The sequence below is a fragment of the Papaver somniferum genome, chromosome 3 (genome assembly GCF_003573695.1).
Source record: "Papaver somniferum cultivar HN1 chromosome 3, ASM357369v1, whole genome shotgun sequence".
NCBI classification, from domain to species: Eukaryota; Viridiplantae; Streptophyta; class Magnoliopsida; order Ranunculales; family Papaveraceae; genus Papaver; species Papaver somniferum.
In genome coordinates, this window is record NC_039360.1 from 75589882 (window position 1) to 75607120 (window position 17239).

Sequence of the window (17239 nt, forward strand, 5' to 3'; positions counted from 1 at the left end):
GACTTATGGCAAATTATCGGTGGCTAACCATTCTTAACCTTATAAAAACTCGGTACTACATGTGTCTAGTCATTGTTGAGCGCACAATACAAGAGTTGTAGTGGGGTCTAAAAAACCAAAATATTTGTCGGATTTATTATGTGATTTTGGTGGTTCACCGCTGAATCACATACCTACTGAATTACCATGTTTAAGAATGACGGCTTTTTCATGTTAAATGGTGGATCCCACTATTTTCATGTTATATGACGGAATTTATTTGTGAAATCCAAATCACATAACTAACCTGTCATTTAAAAGCGTGATTATTAGCCCTTTCTGTATGGGCAATTTTTAATTGATACGCAAATTAGTTCATAAAACTAATATTATTAAGGTAAGGACCTTTGAACATCTAATCGCTAAATCATATTTCGAGATTTTTCACAAGACAAGCTTGACTCTAAACATCTTCTTGTAAATCTACATACGACATAGTCACAATAGATAGGATGATGGTATAGTGAGTAAAATATAATGGTTCAGTCTTCACATACCTGATACAAAAGTTCTCCAAATGACTTCGCCGATCTTCAGTCTTCAAGGGTGATCTCTAATACTCAACTAAAATTTTAACCTATCCGAAAATTGACTCAGTAGACTAGAAATCAAGATATAGTTTTGATCACATAACATTGACAACAAGCTTGAGATAGCAAAACTTAAGGGTTCAACCGGCAAATGCTCTAACAACCATAAAATTTATTAACTGGGAAAATGCAATACATCAGAAAATCTGGGACCCAATCTGGTTTGAACACACAGATTTTACCAAGTCGTTACAAACACTAACCTATTATAAGGTTTTAGTCTGGAATGTAGCTGAGACAGAATAAACATTTTGAGATACTCTATTGCAGTTGTACCCATATGTGTGTTGATTTTGCAAGAATCTACGTACTTCATTCCCTTAGCTTATATCCTTTGCCACCCTAAACATTACTTCATAATCTATTGTGAAGACTAGGTCTACCTTGCCTCCAACATGACGCTTGGTGATTTCCTTTATGATTCAAGATCAAGAATATGAAGATCGATTTCCTTAATTTAGATGGATATAAATATCAATACTAAGGTTTATTCTCTTCAAAACTTATAGATATACCTAATTTTATATCTTCACAAGAATCATAAAGTAAACTTGATCAATAACTAAGAATACTAGATTTCTCAAATTGCAAACAGGAAAAGGGATGAAACAAGTGAATTTATTCGTCGACAAAGATAAAAAAAATCAATAGATTTTAGATTTCCGATTTCCCGAGGATGATACTAGATAACTGATTTTTACTGATATCCAATAATTTCAGGATAGTCAAATTAGTTTAAGAAGTAGGAATTGAACTGATAAGACTGTTGGTGTGCAAAACTAAGAGAGAAAGAGACTTTAACCTTCCCATATCTTGAGGGATTGGACCACATGGAGAAAAAGACTTTAACCTTCCTATATCTTGAGGGATTGGACCGCAAAATTGATCTCCCTCCAGATATAGTTGGCCAAGATTGCTCATATTGCTGACAAAATAAGGAATGTAACTGGTGAAAACATTCATATTCAAACTCAATACATAAATAAACCTTAGCCTTCCTATATCCGGAGGAATTGATACTAAGATGTATTTTTTATGAAAAACTCACAAACAAGATTTCAGTAGATAAGAGTTATACTCAATTGTGTTGTTTGTTTTCTACCAAATCTGGATTTTATCCGCAATTCTTGAATGTCCTTATATCAGAAGAGAATGACCTTAGCATAAACAAGAATTATACACAGTGAAAACACATATACAAGTTATGAAATTGTCTTTCTTCAAGATAAGATCCTTAGGTCTTTGGAAGACAACCTTAACAAGATACATATGAGTGTAAGGATTGCGTTTTTGTGTTTAAGATGCTTCCAATTCATAGTAATCAATCAAGGTCGGGTTGCTTAGGATGTTAGCAATGAATTTCTTGCAACCTAGGTTAATTCTCATATGCTAAATCAAAGTTGTGTTCTAAGATACAAAAAATCGTTTCTTTCGAAAGAACTTATTTTGCAATGAGGTTCTTTCTATAGTTTGAATTTGTCGAAAAATTATTAGCTTAAGTGAATTACATGAAGAGAATTATTACCAAAGGTAACTTAAATCTACAGTTGAAACTCCATTAGTTAATACTCGATTATTTAATAATCTCTCTGAAATAATATAATAGGGTATTTTGCGATTGCTCCCCTTCAAATATCCCTAATTTGCATTCCCCCCCTAACAATTTTTAATTAACAATACCTACAATCGTTACTTTTACCACATATTACCGAGTTATCTGAGTCAACAGTAATACTCGCGTGGCAAGGACAAACACGAGTTTGGTGACTACAAATCAGTGAAGAATGTCGCCATTGAAATAGAGTTGCATTCGTTAAAATAGTAGATGAATGGCGATGATTAATGAATGTTTACGAGTTTGAGATGATCAAGAAGGTGGGTTTGTTCTGAAGTTGAAATTGTTGGGTAAAACTCATGTATAAAAGACATTCAAGATACATAAGAGAGGAATACAATACCTTGCACCTAAAGTGTTTGACAAAACTCTTTAAAGATGAGCTTTTACCTTCTCTCCAAATTCAGATGCATCACTGATCCATTCACCACCTCTTCGATCCAACATTACCACTTTTTTCCACAAACATAAAATTCACATCCACCTACAAGTCCTCTAGCACCATTTTATTCATCACATGCTCTTAAATGACTCAAATATCCACAACACTACATCAATATCTATCACCAGCTCGATAATTGACACCATAACTTCATCCACGATATCCCACATATTCCAGAAAAGTTATGCGCTTTTGTTTATCCCCATTCCTCTATCTCTCACACAGTTTTTCAGTCATAATCTATTGTTACACATGATAATTAGTTTGAAAACTGGTTTAATTAGATAAGTCTCTGAATGGATCGGTTTATATTTATTTGGAGATTGAGGTGGTGAGAGAGATTTAACATTTATTCGTTGCAAATGATGATAATCGATTACAACAAGTTTACAGGTTTAGAAATGAAATATAGGTTTAAAGGAACTCATTGTGAAGTTATTGGTCGGTTTGAATGACCCTTCAAGAATTTGGTTTCTTTAGTGGCGTATTGGGAAGTCGGAGATTGCCAAGCAGATCGTAACCCGACCTGTTGGGAGCAAATATTTTCTGGTCCGTCACAAAGGTTACAAAAGAAATTTTCTGGTCCGTCGCAAAGGTTACAAAGGAAATTTAACTTTGTTAGGTTCGTGAACTCACCGTATTAGATTCACGAACTCAAATGATCAAAAGTCTCGAGAGAATTCTCTCGTATGCTCGCAAACTCAAATAACATTAAAGCTCATAAGAAAATTTTCTTCTATAGCCTCGCGAACTCACCGCAATAGGTTAGCAAACTCAAAAGACAAAAGTTGAAAAGGAGGAGGAGTTAGAGTATTGCTCGGTTAAACTCACAAGTTTTGGTATGTCATGCTTGTTATCAAATTTAGTTGATCAAAACTATGTCTTGATTTATAGTCTACTAGTGTCTATCTCGAACTTGGAATAAAACACTATTGTTGAGTATCACAATTCACCAATCGACCTTGGAGATTGAAGAACAACGACGTTAATGGAAACTTCATCAACAAAGGTATGTGAAGACTGACTATAATATTTACTCATATTATCTACTGAGACATGTCGCATGACTTTATTATTATGATGAATATTGCAAAAAAAGAATTCGAGCAATTAGGAACAATCAAGTTACTTCTTATGTTCACAAACTGTTTTGCTAAGTTCACGAACTTGAACTTATAAATTAAATACCCGATAAATTAAATATCAATTAACTCGAGTACACGAACTGGTCGATTTTGAGGCATTCCTGGATATATTTCTTCCGATAGTACACAAATTGATTTATGCAGTTCGCGAACCGGTTGGTTTTGAAAGTTTCCTGGATACCTTTTTGTATTCAAGTAAAAATTATTTTTAATAAATCAAATTTATTTTTAACTAGAAAAAGATTACTAAATATTTTCTTGGTCACCTGATGTTTAGTTTTTTTTTAATGATCGAGTAAATATTTTAGAAAAAATGAAGTATGCCACTTGTTAATCCATTCACCCGAAAAACTTCACACCATTTTTCAAACTTTATTCAGGATTCTTTTTGATTTGTTTGAGTCGGGACTTAGTGTTTTTTCTTTTTCTTTCTTGAAACATGAAATTTATTAAACAATTAAAGAGTTATTAGAATAGGGTACGTGATACCCGAAGACTCACCAATTACAAATATACAACAATGTGACTTAGTGTGTTTTCATTATACTAGGAATATGATTTTCATTCACATATTTATAATAACCTATCGATAATTGTCCTCTCAATCTCAACCTCAGTCCTTTGACTGTTACCATTTTCCAAACTTTAAGGTCAGAGACATATGAAAAAATTAGTGTGCAACTCAGTTCAGCTGACTCCAAACCCAATTTTCGTCATTTTAACATAATTCTAGCAGTGTGCTCCCTTTAAAATATGTACCCAATGATAATTTGTCTACCCATTTCTCAAAACCTAGGCAAATTGTAGTTTTTTTATTTAAGCTATGACTTGGTAAAATAATGTAATTTTTTATTTTATTTTTTTGCTTGTAAATACTAGGGTTGCGCCACACCATTTTATTTTATTTTTGCTTGTAAAATTCTAGGTTTGAGCCACAACAAGCTCCACATTTGCATCTCCCGGAATTGTGGCGGCAAATAAACCCATGAACCAAAAACAGTTCATACTGGTCGGTCTTCAATATTCTCCAATACCCCCCACGTAACCACGACTCCATTGGGAGTTTCCGCTTTTGATTTAATATATTCCCTTACTAAACAAACATACTGTAAAATTTCAACCTTTCATCTTCAGTCAATGATTTTGGAAATGTAAGAAAACATCCTCTAGACCTGGTTTTTCAAATTCTCCATTAATACCCTCTGGTAATCCGCATTCCATTGGGCGTCGTATGAGTTTCCTTCAATATTCTAATGAATTTACTATTAATATTTAACTTTTGTTGTCAGTAGCTTTACTTTTTCCATATCCATAAGCAAAAACAAAAACTTTACTTTTTCATCCATATCCCAAACCAAAATCTCTTACTCTTTTTTTTTCTTTTTACTGATCATATCATGCAAGCTTTTCCTTCCTTGGGTAGTAAGTCTTCCCCCCTCCATCTCTAGTCTCCATGATCAAAACCCTTCTTTTTCTTCCCCTATTGCAGATAAAGTTTGAATCGTACCAAAAAAATAGTTGAATCGTACATTTGCGTCTATCAGATTAAAGTTAAAGATTAAAGGGGTATATGGGTTGGTCCTCTTTTTAACCCCTTTGGTGTTGAGAGATAAAAAAAAGTTTGATTTTTTTTTTTCTTAAGAAGGGGAAACTGAATAACTGATCATCATCATTCTGGAAATGGCTTCTTGTGTAAATGGTTTAACTAAGACGGTGTTTTCATGGAGTGTTCAAGACATATTTAATGAAGAGCTTTACAAACATCAGGTTTCCCTCTTTCTCTATCTATCTACTTGAATTATTATTATTATTATTATTTTTTTTTAAAGTCTTAACTTTTGTTTTGATTGTTATTCATTTGCAGGTGGAAAAGATTCCCGAGTGCTTTGAATCGAAGAAAGAGTATCGGAGCTCTTTTACTCTTCCTTTGATAGAAGAAACTCGTGCGGAATTATGTTCAATAATGGAGGGTATCTCTTTTGCACCTTGGGCTGAGGTGATCTTAGTAGAGAAAGCTAAGCCGGTTGAGTCTTCATTACAAAAACTTACTGTAGATTTTTGGAGAAATAGAGAAAATGAGAGGAAAAAGGAACGTTATTGTCCCAAACCAGGTGACCTGTTTGTTTTGTCTAATGTAGTACCTGAACTTGCATCTGATTTAGATCGTATTGGAGTTACATGGACTTTTGCTATGGTTACCAATGTTGATGAGGGTACTAAAAAATACGGGAAGAATGAATCTAAAGAAGAGGATGAATCTGAAAAAGGTGTGGAGAATGAGTTCATTCCTGATGACTGGCCTAGTACAAGTTTTAAGGTTCAACCTTCAAAAGCAGTTGGGATTGATCATGAGGGCATGCATAACTCCCTTTTTGCAGTATTCCTTACCAACATGACAACCAGCACCAGGATATGGAACGCATTGGGCATGTCTGGAAACATGAGTATCATCAACCAAATTCTGTGTACCAATTCAGTGGTAAGAAATTCTATTCAAGCTTTTTATAGTGTTTTGCCTTGGGAATAATTTGAGGTAAATTTATGAACATGTAAGAGGTTCACCCATTGCCATTGTTTACCTCAAGCCTCTATTATGTTTGTTTTTCTTTCTTAGGATAAGTAAATTTGATGTAACTGAGGAATTAGATTCACTCGAAAACATTTGATGTATTTTGTTTTTGTCACTGTAATGCAGGTTGAGGAATTCTGCGATGTCTGCTCCACACAAGGTGATAGCAATTGGACTAATGATGTAGTTGCACATTTATCATCAACCCTTAATGAGTCCCAAACATCAGCAGTAGTGACTTCCATATCTGCAGCTCAGTGTCATCATAAGTCATCGGTTAAGCTTGTTTGGGGTCCCCCAGGGACTGGGAAAACTAAGACTGTTAGTATATTGCTAAGCATTCTCTTAAAAAGAAACTATAGAACAGTTTTATGCGCTCCAACAAATGTCGCAGTTAAAGAAGTTGCCTTGCGGGTCTTTCAGCTTGTTAAAGAGGCTTATGAGAAGGACTTGGGAGAGGATGATCAGTTATCTTCTGTTGGAGATATACTATTGTTTGGAAATAAGGAAAGATTGGGAGTACGTGATGATCTTGAGGAGATTTACTTAGATTATCGAGTTGATAGACTTGTAGAGTTTTTTGGTCCGATTGGTTGGAAGAATACTTTCAGATCAATGATCGACATTCTTACAAATTGTGGTTCACAATATCAAGTGTTTTTGGAGAATGAAAAAACCAAAAAGGGTGAAGGTGAAGAGGAGAATGAAACACCCATTTCCTTTCTTGAGTATACTAGAAACCGATACAAAGCTGTAGGCTTACTCCTGAAAACCAACATGAATACTTTATACACCCATTTCCCAAAAAGTCTAATTTCGCAGCATAATGTCAAGGAGAATTCCCTTCTTGATTCACTCGAATCTTTTGAAAGATTGCTGTTACATAATGATGTAACGGACAAAGAACTAGAAGAGATATTCGAGGAGGGAGAATTAGTTTGTACTGATGTACATGTGAATGAACCGTGTCATAGTGCTACCACAGCAACTCTATCCAGGACGAGAAGTGAGTGTCTTAAGCATCTGAGCTCCCTTCATGATTCTCTAGATCTTGACGCATGCCTTCGTAAGTTTCAGTTAAGGAGTTTGGAGTCATTGAAATGGGATGTACGGGAGTTCTGTTTCCAGAACGCTTCCCTCTTTTTTTGCACGGCTTCTAGCTCGTATAATTTGTTCAAGTTGGAGATTGATCCACTGAACTTATTAGTTATTGACGAAGCTGCTCAGTTAAAAGAGTGTGAGTCACTAATACCCTTACAACTTCAAGGTATAAGACATGCTATTTTGATCGGGGATGAGTGTCAGTTACCAGCGATGGTCAATAGCAAGGTAATTATATTGCAGCTACAAGGACTTAGATAATGTTAAGCAGAAATTGCTAATGCTTGTCGGTTAAATCACTTCTAGCTTTGCTTAAGCATTTCATTTTAATTATATGATTATGATATTTTCACTTGTGAGATTTTTAATTTGTTTTTTTTTTTGTTAAGGTCTCTGATGAAGCTGGGTTTGGCAGAAGTCTTTTTGAAAGGTTGAGTTCATTGGGGCACTCAAAGAACCTGCTTAATATGCAATACCGGATGCATCCCCAAATAAGCTTGTTCCCGAATGCAAACTTTTATCAACATCAGATTTCTGATGCACCAAATGTTTTATGTGAAAGTTACGGAAGACGGTTCCTTCCTGGAGCTATGTTTGGGCCGTACTCTTTCATTAGTATTTCTGACGGAAGAGAGGAGGTAGATGATGTCGGACATAGTAGAAGAAATATTGTGGAAGTTGCAGTTGTTATGAAAATAGTGCGAATGCTTCATAAAGGTGTGACTAGTATACATCACAACAAAATTTATTCTCAATTATTTATTGTAAAACTTTTGCCAGTTATTAATGTTTTAATTACAGCATGGCAGGACTCAAAACAAAATCTAAGCATTGGTATAATATCCCCATACATTGCGCAAGTTGCTGCAATACAGGACAAGGTTGGGAAGAAGTATGATAAGCATGATGGATTTTCTTTGAGGGTGAAGACTGTGGATGGTTTCCAAGGTGGTGAAGAAGATATCATCATAATATCTACAGTCAGATCGAATAAAGGTGGATCAATTGGGTTTCTTTCTAATTATCAGCGAACCAATGTTGCTTTAACAAGGGCGAGGTATGACCGATGCTAGAATGTCTTTGTTAGATGTCAAAGAATATCATTTAATTTGCTTACTTCGAATGTAGCTTCTTTTGGTTATTCGATTCACATTGGACTTCCAGGCACTGCTTGTGGATTTTAGGTGACGAACGAACTTTATTGAATAGTGAAACTTGCTGGTCCACTTTAGTTAATGATTCAAAAGTTCGGCGTTGTTTCTTTCGTGCTGATGAAGATAAGGAGATTGCTAAAGCCATATTAGAGGCGAAGAAGGAGCTGTCCCAGTTAGATGATTTACTTAATGGAGATAGTTTACTTTTCAAAAGTGCTAGATGGAAGGTAAATAATGTAGTAGTGCTAGTAATGAACTTAGTACAAAATGTAGCTTTCTATCTTCTTCACCACAGTTGGATTTATTCAAGCCTTGTCCTTTGTTGCCTTTATACTTGCAGGTTCTATTTAGCGATAACTTCAGGAAATCATTTGGGAACATCAAATCAGTGCAAACACAAAAGTTAGTTATCAATTTATTGCTTAAGCTTTCCAATGGTTGGCGCCCAAGGAAGCTTAAGTCAGACACTTATTGTGGAAGTCCATTGCAGCTTCTGAAACAATATAAGGTCGGGGGGGAGTATATTTTATCCAGTGTTGATGTTGCTAAAGATTCAAGCTACACGCAGGTTCTAAAGATATGGGATATTTTACCTCTTGAGGACATTCCGAAACTAGTTAACCGTCTGGATAATATCTTCTCATTGTACACTGATGACTACCTCAGCCGGTGTAAGCTGAAGCATATAGAGGGGTATGAATGCCACTCATTGTCTCCTCTTCCTATAATATACTTATGTCTACAATTCCTTGAGACATTATTGTAACAGTACTTTTTGGTTTTCTTTTCTAGAGATTTGGAGGTCCCAATGATATGGAAGGCAAGTGATGAGATTATCCAGTTCATGAAAAACGCCGAGTCAGTTACAGGCTCAACCACTGGGGTAGCAGATGGAAGAAGTTATGTTGAGAACTCGAAAGTGAGGGACAGTTTGTTACTAATGAAATTTTACTCTTTGTCATCTGGTGTGGTGAATCATTTACTCTCTGGAAATGACGGTGGAGAACTTGAGCTTCCTTTCGAAGTGACAGACCAAGAATTGGAGATAATACGTTTCCCTAGAAGTACATTTATTCTTGGACGGTCCGGAACTGGTAAAACAACTGTTTTAACAATGAAATTGTTTCAAAAGGAGCAGCAACACCATCTAGCTTCAGCTGGATTCTCTGAGGATAAGGGTGATGTTTCTATGCATAATGCCGGCAAAGATGTGAAAAGAGGAAATATCAACGAGAATAAAGGAACTTTCTTACGCCAAATATTCGTAACTGTCAGTCCTAAACTATGCTCAGCCGTAAAGAACCAAATATCTAACTTGAAAAGGTGATTCTTCATCATTCACTAAATTTTTTTGGTATTCTTTACTATGTCTATCTGAATTGTTAATGAATATTCATGTAGCACTGATAGTCACAACTTGAGAGATACGATTAGTTTTTGTTCACAAATTAATTTTCTTTTCTTGTGTGTTTGCAGTTTTATATGTGGTGGAACTTCTTCACCTGTGCATAGTTTAATAGATATGCATGATACCAATGATGCTGTTGAATTCAGGGATATTCCTGATTGTTTTGCTGATATTCTACCTGAAAAGTATCCCCTTGTCATAACATTCCAGAAGTTCCTAATGATGCTTGATGGAAGTATGGACAATTCATATTTTGATAGATTCACAGCAGGGGAATCTTCAAGTGGTATTACTGTAAAATCTAGTCCATTTGCCTTGCATGCACTTATAAGATCGAAGGAGGTTAACTTTGATCGTTTCAATTCATTTTACTGGCCTCATTTCAATTCAGAGATGACCAAGAAGCTCGATTCTTCTACGGTATTCACTGAAATTATTTCACACATAAAAGGTGGATTAATTGATGGTAGGGTACCTGATGGAAAACTAAGCAAGGAAGATTACAAGTCACTATCTCTTGGTCGGGTTTCAATCCTGAGCATGGAAACAAGAGAGATGATTTATGATATCTTTATTGATTATGAAAAGGAGAAGGTGCTAAATGGTGAGTTTGATTTGTCTGATTTCGTCATTGATCTTCATTGTCGGTTGAAAAATGGGAGCTATAGGGGTGATGATATGGACTTTGTGTATATTGATGAGGTTCAGGATTTGACTATGAGACAAATTGGACTTTTCAAGTACATTTGCAGAAACTTTGAGGAGGGATTTGTTTTTTCTGGTGACACTGCACAGACCATTGCCAGGGGTATCGATTTCAGATTTCAAGACATTAAATCTTTATTCTTTAATGAGTTTCTCTGTGATTCACAACAAAGTAATGGCAAAAGAAATGTAAAGGACAAGTATCAATCTCGTATATCAGAGATATTCCAACTGAACCAAAATTTCCGTACTCATGCAGGTGTTCTCCATTTGTCACAGAGTGTGATTGAGCTTCTTTACCATTTTTTTCCACATTCAATTGATATTTTAAGCCCCGAGACTAGCCTTATTTATGGAGAACAACCAGTTTTGCTAGAATCGGTGAAGGATGAGAATGCTATTATTACGATTTTTGGCAATAGCTGTGGTGGGAATACTGGAGAGAAAATGGTAGGATTTGGTGCAGAACAGGTTGTCTTGGTGCGCGATGAATCTGCTAGGAAGGAAATTTTGGAACAGATTGGAAAGCAAGCTCTTGTGCTGACAATAGTTGAGTGCAAAGGTCTTGAATTTCAGGTGATTACCTATCCAATCAATTCTATAATAATATGATAATACGTTAATATTCATTTAGTTTTGATTTGACCATACTTTCTTCACTATGTACACACAAAATGATATGTATTTCAGGCTAACTTCTGTCTTTTTTATTGACATCTTTTTGTGAAATTTCCGGATGCTGTCTACATAGGACGTGTTGCTTTATAACTTTTTTGGAACATCACCTTTGAAGAATCAATGGAGAGTTGTTTACGGATACATGAAGCAACAAAACCTTTTCAGCTCTGTTGAACAGAAATTTCCAAGTTTTAGCAAGGCAAAACATAAATTACTCTGCTCTGAACTGAAGCAATTGTATGTCGCTATAACTCGAACCAGGCAAAGATTGTGGATCTGTGAGAATATAGATGAGTTCTCTAAGCCCATGTATGAGTACTGGAAGGAGCAGAATCTTGTTCAGGTTAGAGAACTTGACGAATCACTTGCGCAGGCAATGAAGGTTGCTAGTAGCAAGGAAGAGTGGCTTTCTCGTGGTATCAAGGTATGTTTTGACTGAAAATTCGGCCTAACTTTTATCACCGAGTTGAATATGATAGTATCACTACATTCTTTACAGTTATTCAATGAGCGTAACTATGAGATGGCGACAATGTGTTTTGAGAGAGCTGGGGACTTGAAAAGGGAGAAATGGGCGAAGGCTTCTGGCCTTAGAGCTGCTGCTGATCGTTTGCAGGGTTCTAACTCCGAACTTGCTCGTGTTGCTCTTATGGAGGCTGCTGAAATTTATGAATCAATTAGCAAAAATGAGTTAGCAGCCGAATGTAATATTGAGCTGAAGGAGTTTAAAAGGGCTGGTATGCAATATTTGCCTTCTACTACCATGGCATTCTTTTTTTTTTTTCCAACGTTTCTTAAATTTTTATCCATATTATTACATGGTTTCTGATATTTTTGCAGTTGAAGCGGTTTCCTTTTTTTTATAATATATTCTTGCTGTGGCCGTTTTCTTTTTCTCAACATTTCTTCTCCAACTAGATTATTCTGTTAAATGTGGTTTGAGATTGTTGTTTATTACCAAAGTTTTTATCCTAGTTGTCATGTCTAGGAAGGGGCATCAGTACAATCAGTTGTTATATCAATTTTTTCATTGATCTTTTGTAGCATCTTTTTAATTTTTCACAAGTATCTTGTGTGTAATGTCTCTTTAACTGTTTACAGGTGCACTGTACCGGGATAAATGTGATGAGTCTTACCTTGAAGTTGCCGGTGACTGTTTTCATCAAGCTGAATGTTGGAGTACTGCAGCTGAAGTGTATTGTAAGGCCAATTGCTTAACGAAATGCTTAGTTGTGTGCACAACTGGTAATCTCTTCGACAAGGGTCTGGATTACATTAGAAACTGGAAAGAAAATGCTCAATTAGATGCTGATACTGTTAAAAGTCGAGAACTAAAAAAAATGGAACAAAGTTTCCTCGAGAGATGTGCTCTTCATTATCATCAACTGAATGATACAAACAGTATGGTGAAGTTTGTTCGAGCCTTTTCTTCAATGGAGGAAAAACGGGCGTTCTTGGGGTCTCGTAATTATCTTAGTGAACTTATTGTGTTAGAGGCTGAATCTGGTAATTTTACTGAGGCTGCCAGTGTCGCAAGGTTGAAAGGAGATCTTCTTCTCGAGGCTGATATGTTAGAAAAGGCTGGGACCTTTGAAGAAGCATGTGGGTTAATTCTAATGCATGTTCTTGGTTGCTCGCTTTGGTCAAATGAAAGTAAAGGTTGGCCCTTAGATAAATTTATGAACAAAGAAGCACTTTTACTCACAGCAAAATTGATCGCCAAAAACAAAAGTGATCTCTTTCACGAATTTGTCTGTGTGGAGACAAGCTTACTGTCAGACACCTTACTGTCAGACACCACTAGTAGCCTATCAGTGCTGGGAGATTGTTTAGGTGCTTCACAAAGACTCAAGAACCGCCGAGTAGAAATTATCTCTTATTGGAAAATTCTTGATTTACATTTACATACTTCAGCTCGGAAATATTTTTGGAATGACAAAGTGGTACTGAATCCATCAAGGCATGCAGAAGAGTCAATGTCCCAGAATAGGGTCTCCATGGATACATTAATCCACTATTGGGATCAGTGGAAAGAGATGATTGTCGAAGTGTTGAAGTACCTCAGTTCTCTTGGAACTCAGCATGAAGAAAACTATATGGAATATGAGGCATTCTGTTTGGGTTACTTTGGTGTGCGCAAAGAGGAAGGCACACACGGTTCATTCTATGTTTTGATAAACGATACTGCTTATTGGGTGAAAGACATCAATGATCGATCTTTTCACAGGAGTGGTAATTTGGTCCGTTTGGATGTTAAGCAATTTGTAAATGCTGCTCGTTGCTATTGGGTTTCTGAAATACTTGCTGTTTGTATGAAAGTACTGGAGAAGCTTGATGCCCTCCTGAAGAATTCGTTTTCAACATTTCACCATGGGGCAACTGTTCTTCACATTTTTGAAGTCAGCAAGTGGATAATGGAATTCAAGGAATTGGACAAGAAACTTCCGAATTCAGTTCAGAAGGGCTTGTCGTCTTCGAAGTGGCAGTTCTCTCGGATTTTGTGTCCCATGGACTTGAAACTGATAATGATGGAAAATATGATTGCTTTGAGACAAACAGATCTCTCTAAGGATCTAATCAAAGAATTAATTGCTGAAAATCTGACGACAAGTCCTTACTTGTCGCATGGGCAAATTGGGCGGGTGGTGATGCTGCTATTCACGTCTGGGAATCTAACAGATGAACTGTATCGACAGATAGTAGATCGGTTTGAAGCGAACCCAAAATGGGAAAAATGGGGAATATTCATTCATCAGCTTAAAGAGAGCATTGGTTCAGCATTTGTTCCTGTGGCATTAGTCTGGAAATTTCTAGACGCATTACGAGACACATATTATAATGCCAACTGGAAGAAAGAGGTTGATTATATTTCACCATCCTGCTTTGTGTATCTTCTTGAGCGCCTTGTTTTTTTGGCAAGCTCTTGCCAAGGGTCCTTTATCACGACAAAGTTTTCTCTCATCGAATCACTTTCCGTCGACAACTGGAAAAACATTTCAAAACCAGAGTACATTGTATCTTCAGAACTTCTCATTGATGTTGTAGCTGGCCTATTAACAAGTAAAGTGGAGACTTTGGAATGGTTTGGGAGAACTGATGCTGCAGCCAAGAAGGATTACCCTCTTCTGGTCTTAAGATTGGTAATATTGATCTGTCTAATTTGTATGAACGGAAACACGGGAAAGCCAATTCAATTTCTATTGGCTAGAAGAGATCTAATTTCCCAACTTCCACCTGCATTTCAAGAAATATTTACCAGTAGGAAAGGGATGAATACTATAATACTTGCACGAGCACTTGAAACAATTGAGAATCCCCTGGTGACGGTACGTCTTAGAAATAGTCGATCCAAGTATTCCTGGCCTGATGGTATCCTTGTGGACTTGAGTATGATTCACTGTAGGGAAGATGTGTTGTTTTTATTATTCCCTAAGAATCTTGATTGTGGCCCAAAGGTTGAATCAGAGGCTAACTTCTTAAGCGAGGCATCCAGTTCTTTGGCGATTGTTGGCCAAGGTAGCAATGCTGAATGCACTCCGGGTTCTGAAGTCGAAATGCTAGACTTGCAAAGGAGTTATAAGAAGTTTTGGCATACATTTGATGTCTCTAAGTTTCAGAAAGAAATCAATGCTTACATTGAAGAAACTAGCTCCGAGTCCGACAAACAGCAGTGGAAGGTTAGTCATGGGTGTGTTTGCACCTTTGCTTTCTTTCCTTTTTATCAATACTGCAAATCTTATGGGATCTGTTTATATCATACTCCCTCCGTTCCTTTCTATGTTTACTTTCAGGTGGAGTTACCTGAATGCGTCCACATTCTTGAAGCTGCAATAGCAACACTGAAGCAGAAAACTCCTCGTGATGATGAAGCTCAGCGTCTCTCTAACAAAATTGAATTCATGCTCGCGGATGTAAACAACCTGCTCCTTGCTACTCAAACGTCCCAGAGGTCAGTTTCAGACTTATATTTTATTGTTTTCCCACGATTGTTTTGAATATGATCATTTTTTTCAGACATAACGATGAAGCATTTGTTTTTGCTGTTCCAATTGCATGATAATAGGGTCTTTGTTTCGCCTACCCTCTTTACATATTTCTCTTAACATTCAAATAATAACTATAATAATGTGTATTTTCTATCTCTTAGTCTCGACTCTCAATCCTAACTAGCTCAATGTCATTTTGTATGAAAGAACTCAATCTTCTTTACACTTTTGTTTCAGGGATGAGGAAATTGGCCACACTATTTCAACGGTTACCGACTTCTTTGGTAAGATGCAGGCGTGGGAGCAGAAACTGAAACCATTCTTGGATTCTTTGTTTTTGATGCCTAATGATACAAATATTCCTGCCGAAACTGCAAAAACCAGTGTTGCATCAGAAGGGGTAAACAACAAGAAGACTAACAAGGGCAAGGGGAAAACAAAATCCAAGAGTAAGAAGAGCGGCAAAGGCAAGGGGAAGAAGTAGCTTGTAAATTTAGGTAACTTTGCTTGGTGATAATTTCCTGTTATTTAGATTAGTGGGACATAGTTTGGTGTACAGTACTTTTAATTGCAATTTCATCGATCATTTCTGAAGTGACTTTTGCCCGTTGGTAACATTTTTTTGGCTCTATTTACCCGGCACAGAATTAACATAAAAAAAAGAAGAAAGAAGAAAAAAAAAATGATAATCAGAGCTTAAGTCCACTCCTTCACATGAACAACATGGTAATGAAACTCGATCCATAATCACTGGATTAGATAAAATAATTAAACATTTCGGACAAGTTCTTGTGTGTGTCCAATCATCAGGAAACTCATCATAAGAACGGTCTCGGCAAACAACATACTCCATCATATTCAATACAAAGATCACATCAAACATACTCCATCAAACAGTGTTCTTCTCCATCATGAAGAAGAAAAATGTCAAGAATTTGTTCATTGTATTTTTGGCTATGGTTTTTACGGTCTTTTTAACTTCCGGTGATGCATGTTCATCTAATCCCCACGAACCCTGTGGGATATGGGTGCTCCGTACATGTTGTGGTGATCATATTTATTGCGACGCTGTTTGGTCGGGGACTTGTAACCATTGTAAGAGCATTTTGTAGTTTTGAACCAAATTTGTCTCAGAGTCGGTAGTTTGTTTGCTAATGTTAAGTCAAGTCAAGGTCAAGCCAGGGAATGTTTTAAGCGATTGAAATTTTGTTTTTCTTATGGATCCTGGTATTGGAAATTAATCAATTGGTTTTATGTATTTGCCGTGGATCTTTGCTTTGATCATTTCAGTTGTCGTTCTAAAAATGGAAGATTGATGTTCTGACAGGTAACAATTATTTTTTACCCCTTTGAATATCAGCCCGTTGTGTACCATTTTTCTTTCTTTTTAATTTTTACACGGTTACCTAGGCGCGCCTTGGACGCTCTAGGCATTAGGCGAAGGGCTTAGCGCCTCACCTCGCCTAACGCTAAACACAACATAGATCCAGACCAAGAATAATGTTATAAGCAATTCAAACAGATAATCGCACCAGGTGCACTTGCATACACATTTCGTACTTCCACAGTTGTAGCAAAATTTGGTTTTACACCTGAAATAAAAATAACGAAAGTTAATCACCCGATCTCTAAAATATTAATGGCTCGGACAGGCTTAGATAAACATGAAAGTATTGCCTTTCATATTTTTCCTGATGGTAATTGGATCTTTGATTTTAAAAGAAGATTGAGAAACTCAGAAGCAAACCAGTTTGCTAACCTCCTGGTACGTATTGGTGTCTCCCCTCCTCAACTTAATGATCAGTTT

The 17239-nt window shown here is 36.4% G+C and overlaps 1 protein-coding gene across 1 annotated transcript; it reads left to right on the forward strand.

Moving 5' to 3' along the window:
* Positions 1-5357: 5357 nt before the first annotated feature.
* LOC113356525 lies at positions 5358-16021 on the forward strand. Its single transcript, XM_026599683.1, has 14 exons — positions 5358-5598; positions 5696-6310; positions 6527-7729; positions 7891-8218; positions 8303-8558; positions 8666-8882; positions 8996-9348; positions 9448-9978; positions 10132-11344; positions 11520-11870; positions 11946-12183; positions 12548-15123; positions 15238-15395; positions 15670-16021. Exons 1-14 carry the CDS (start codon positions 5512-5514, stop codon positions 15914-15916), a joined length of 8373 nt encoding a protein of 2790 aa, XP_026455468.1. The 5' UTR covers positions 5358-5511; the 3' UTR covers positions 15917-16021.
* Positions 16022-17239: the final 1218 nt, after the last annotated feature.

Excerpts from the sequence above, each read along its gene's own strand:
- LOC113356525 (XM_026599683.1), top strand. The coding sequence starts at position 5,512 with ATGGCTTCTTGTGTAAATGGTTTAACTAAGACGGTGTTTTCATGGAGT. Across the intron at positions 5,599-5,695 it reads AAGAGCTTTACAAACATCAG|GTGGAAAAGATTCCCGAGTG; the intron begins GTTTCCCTCTTT and ends ATTCATTTGCAG. Across the intron at positions 8,883-8,995 it reads TCAAAAGTGCTAGATGGAAG|GTTCTATTTAGCGATAACTT; the intron begins GTAAATAATGTA and ends TTATACTTGCAG.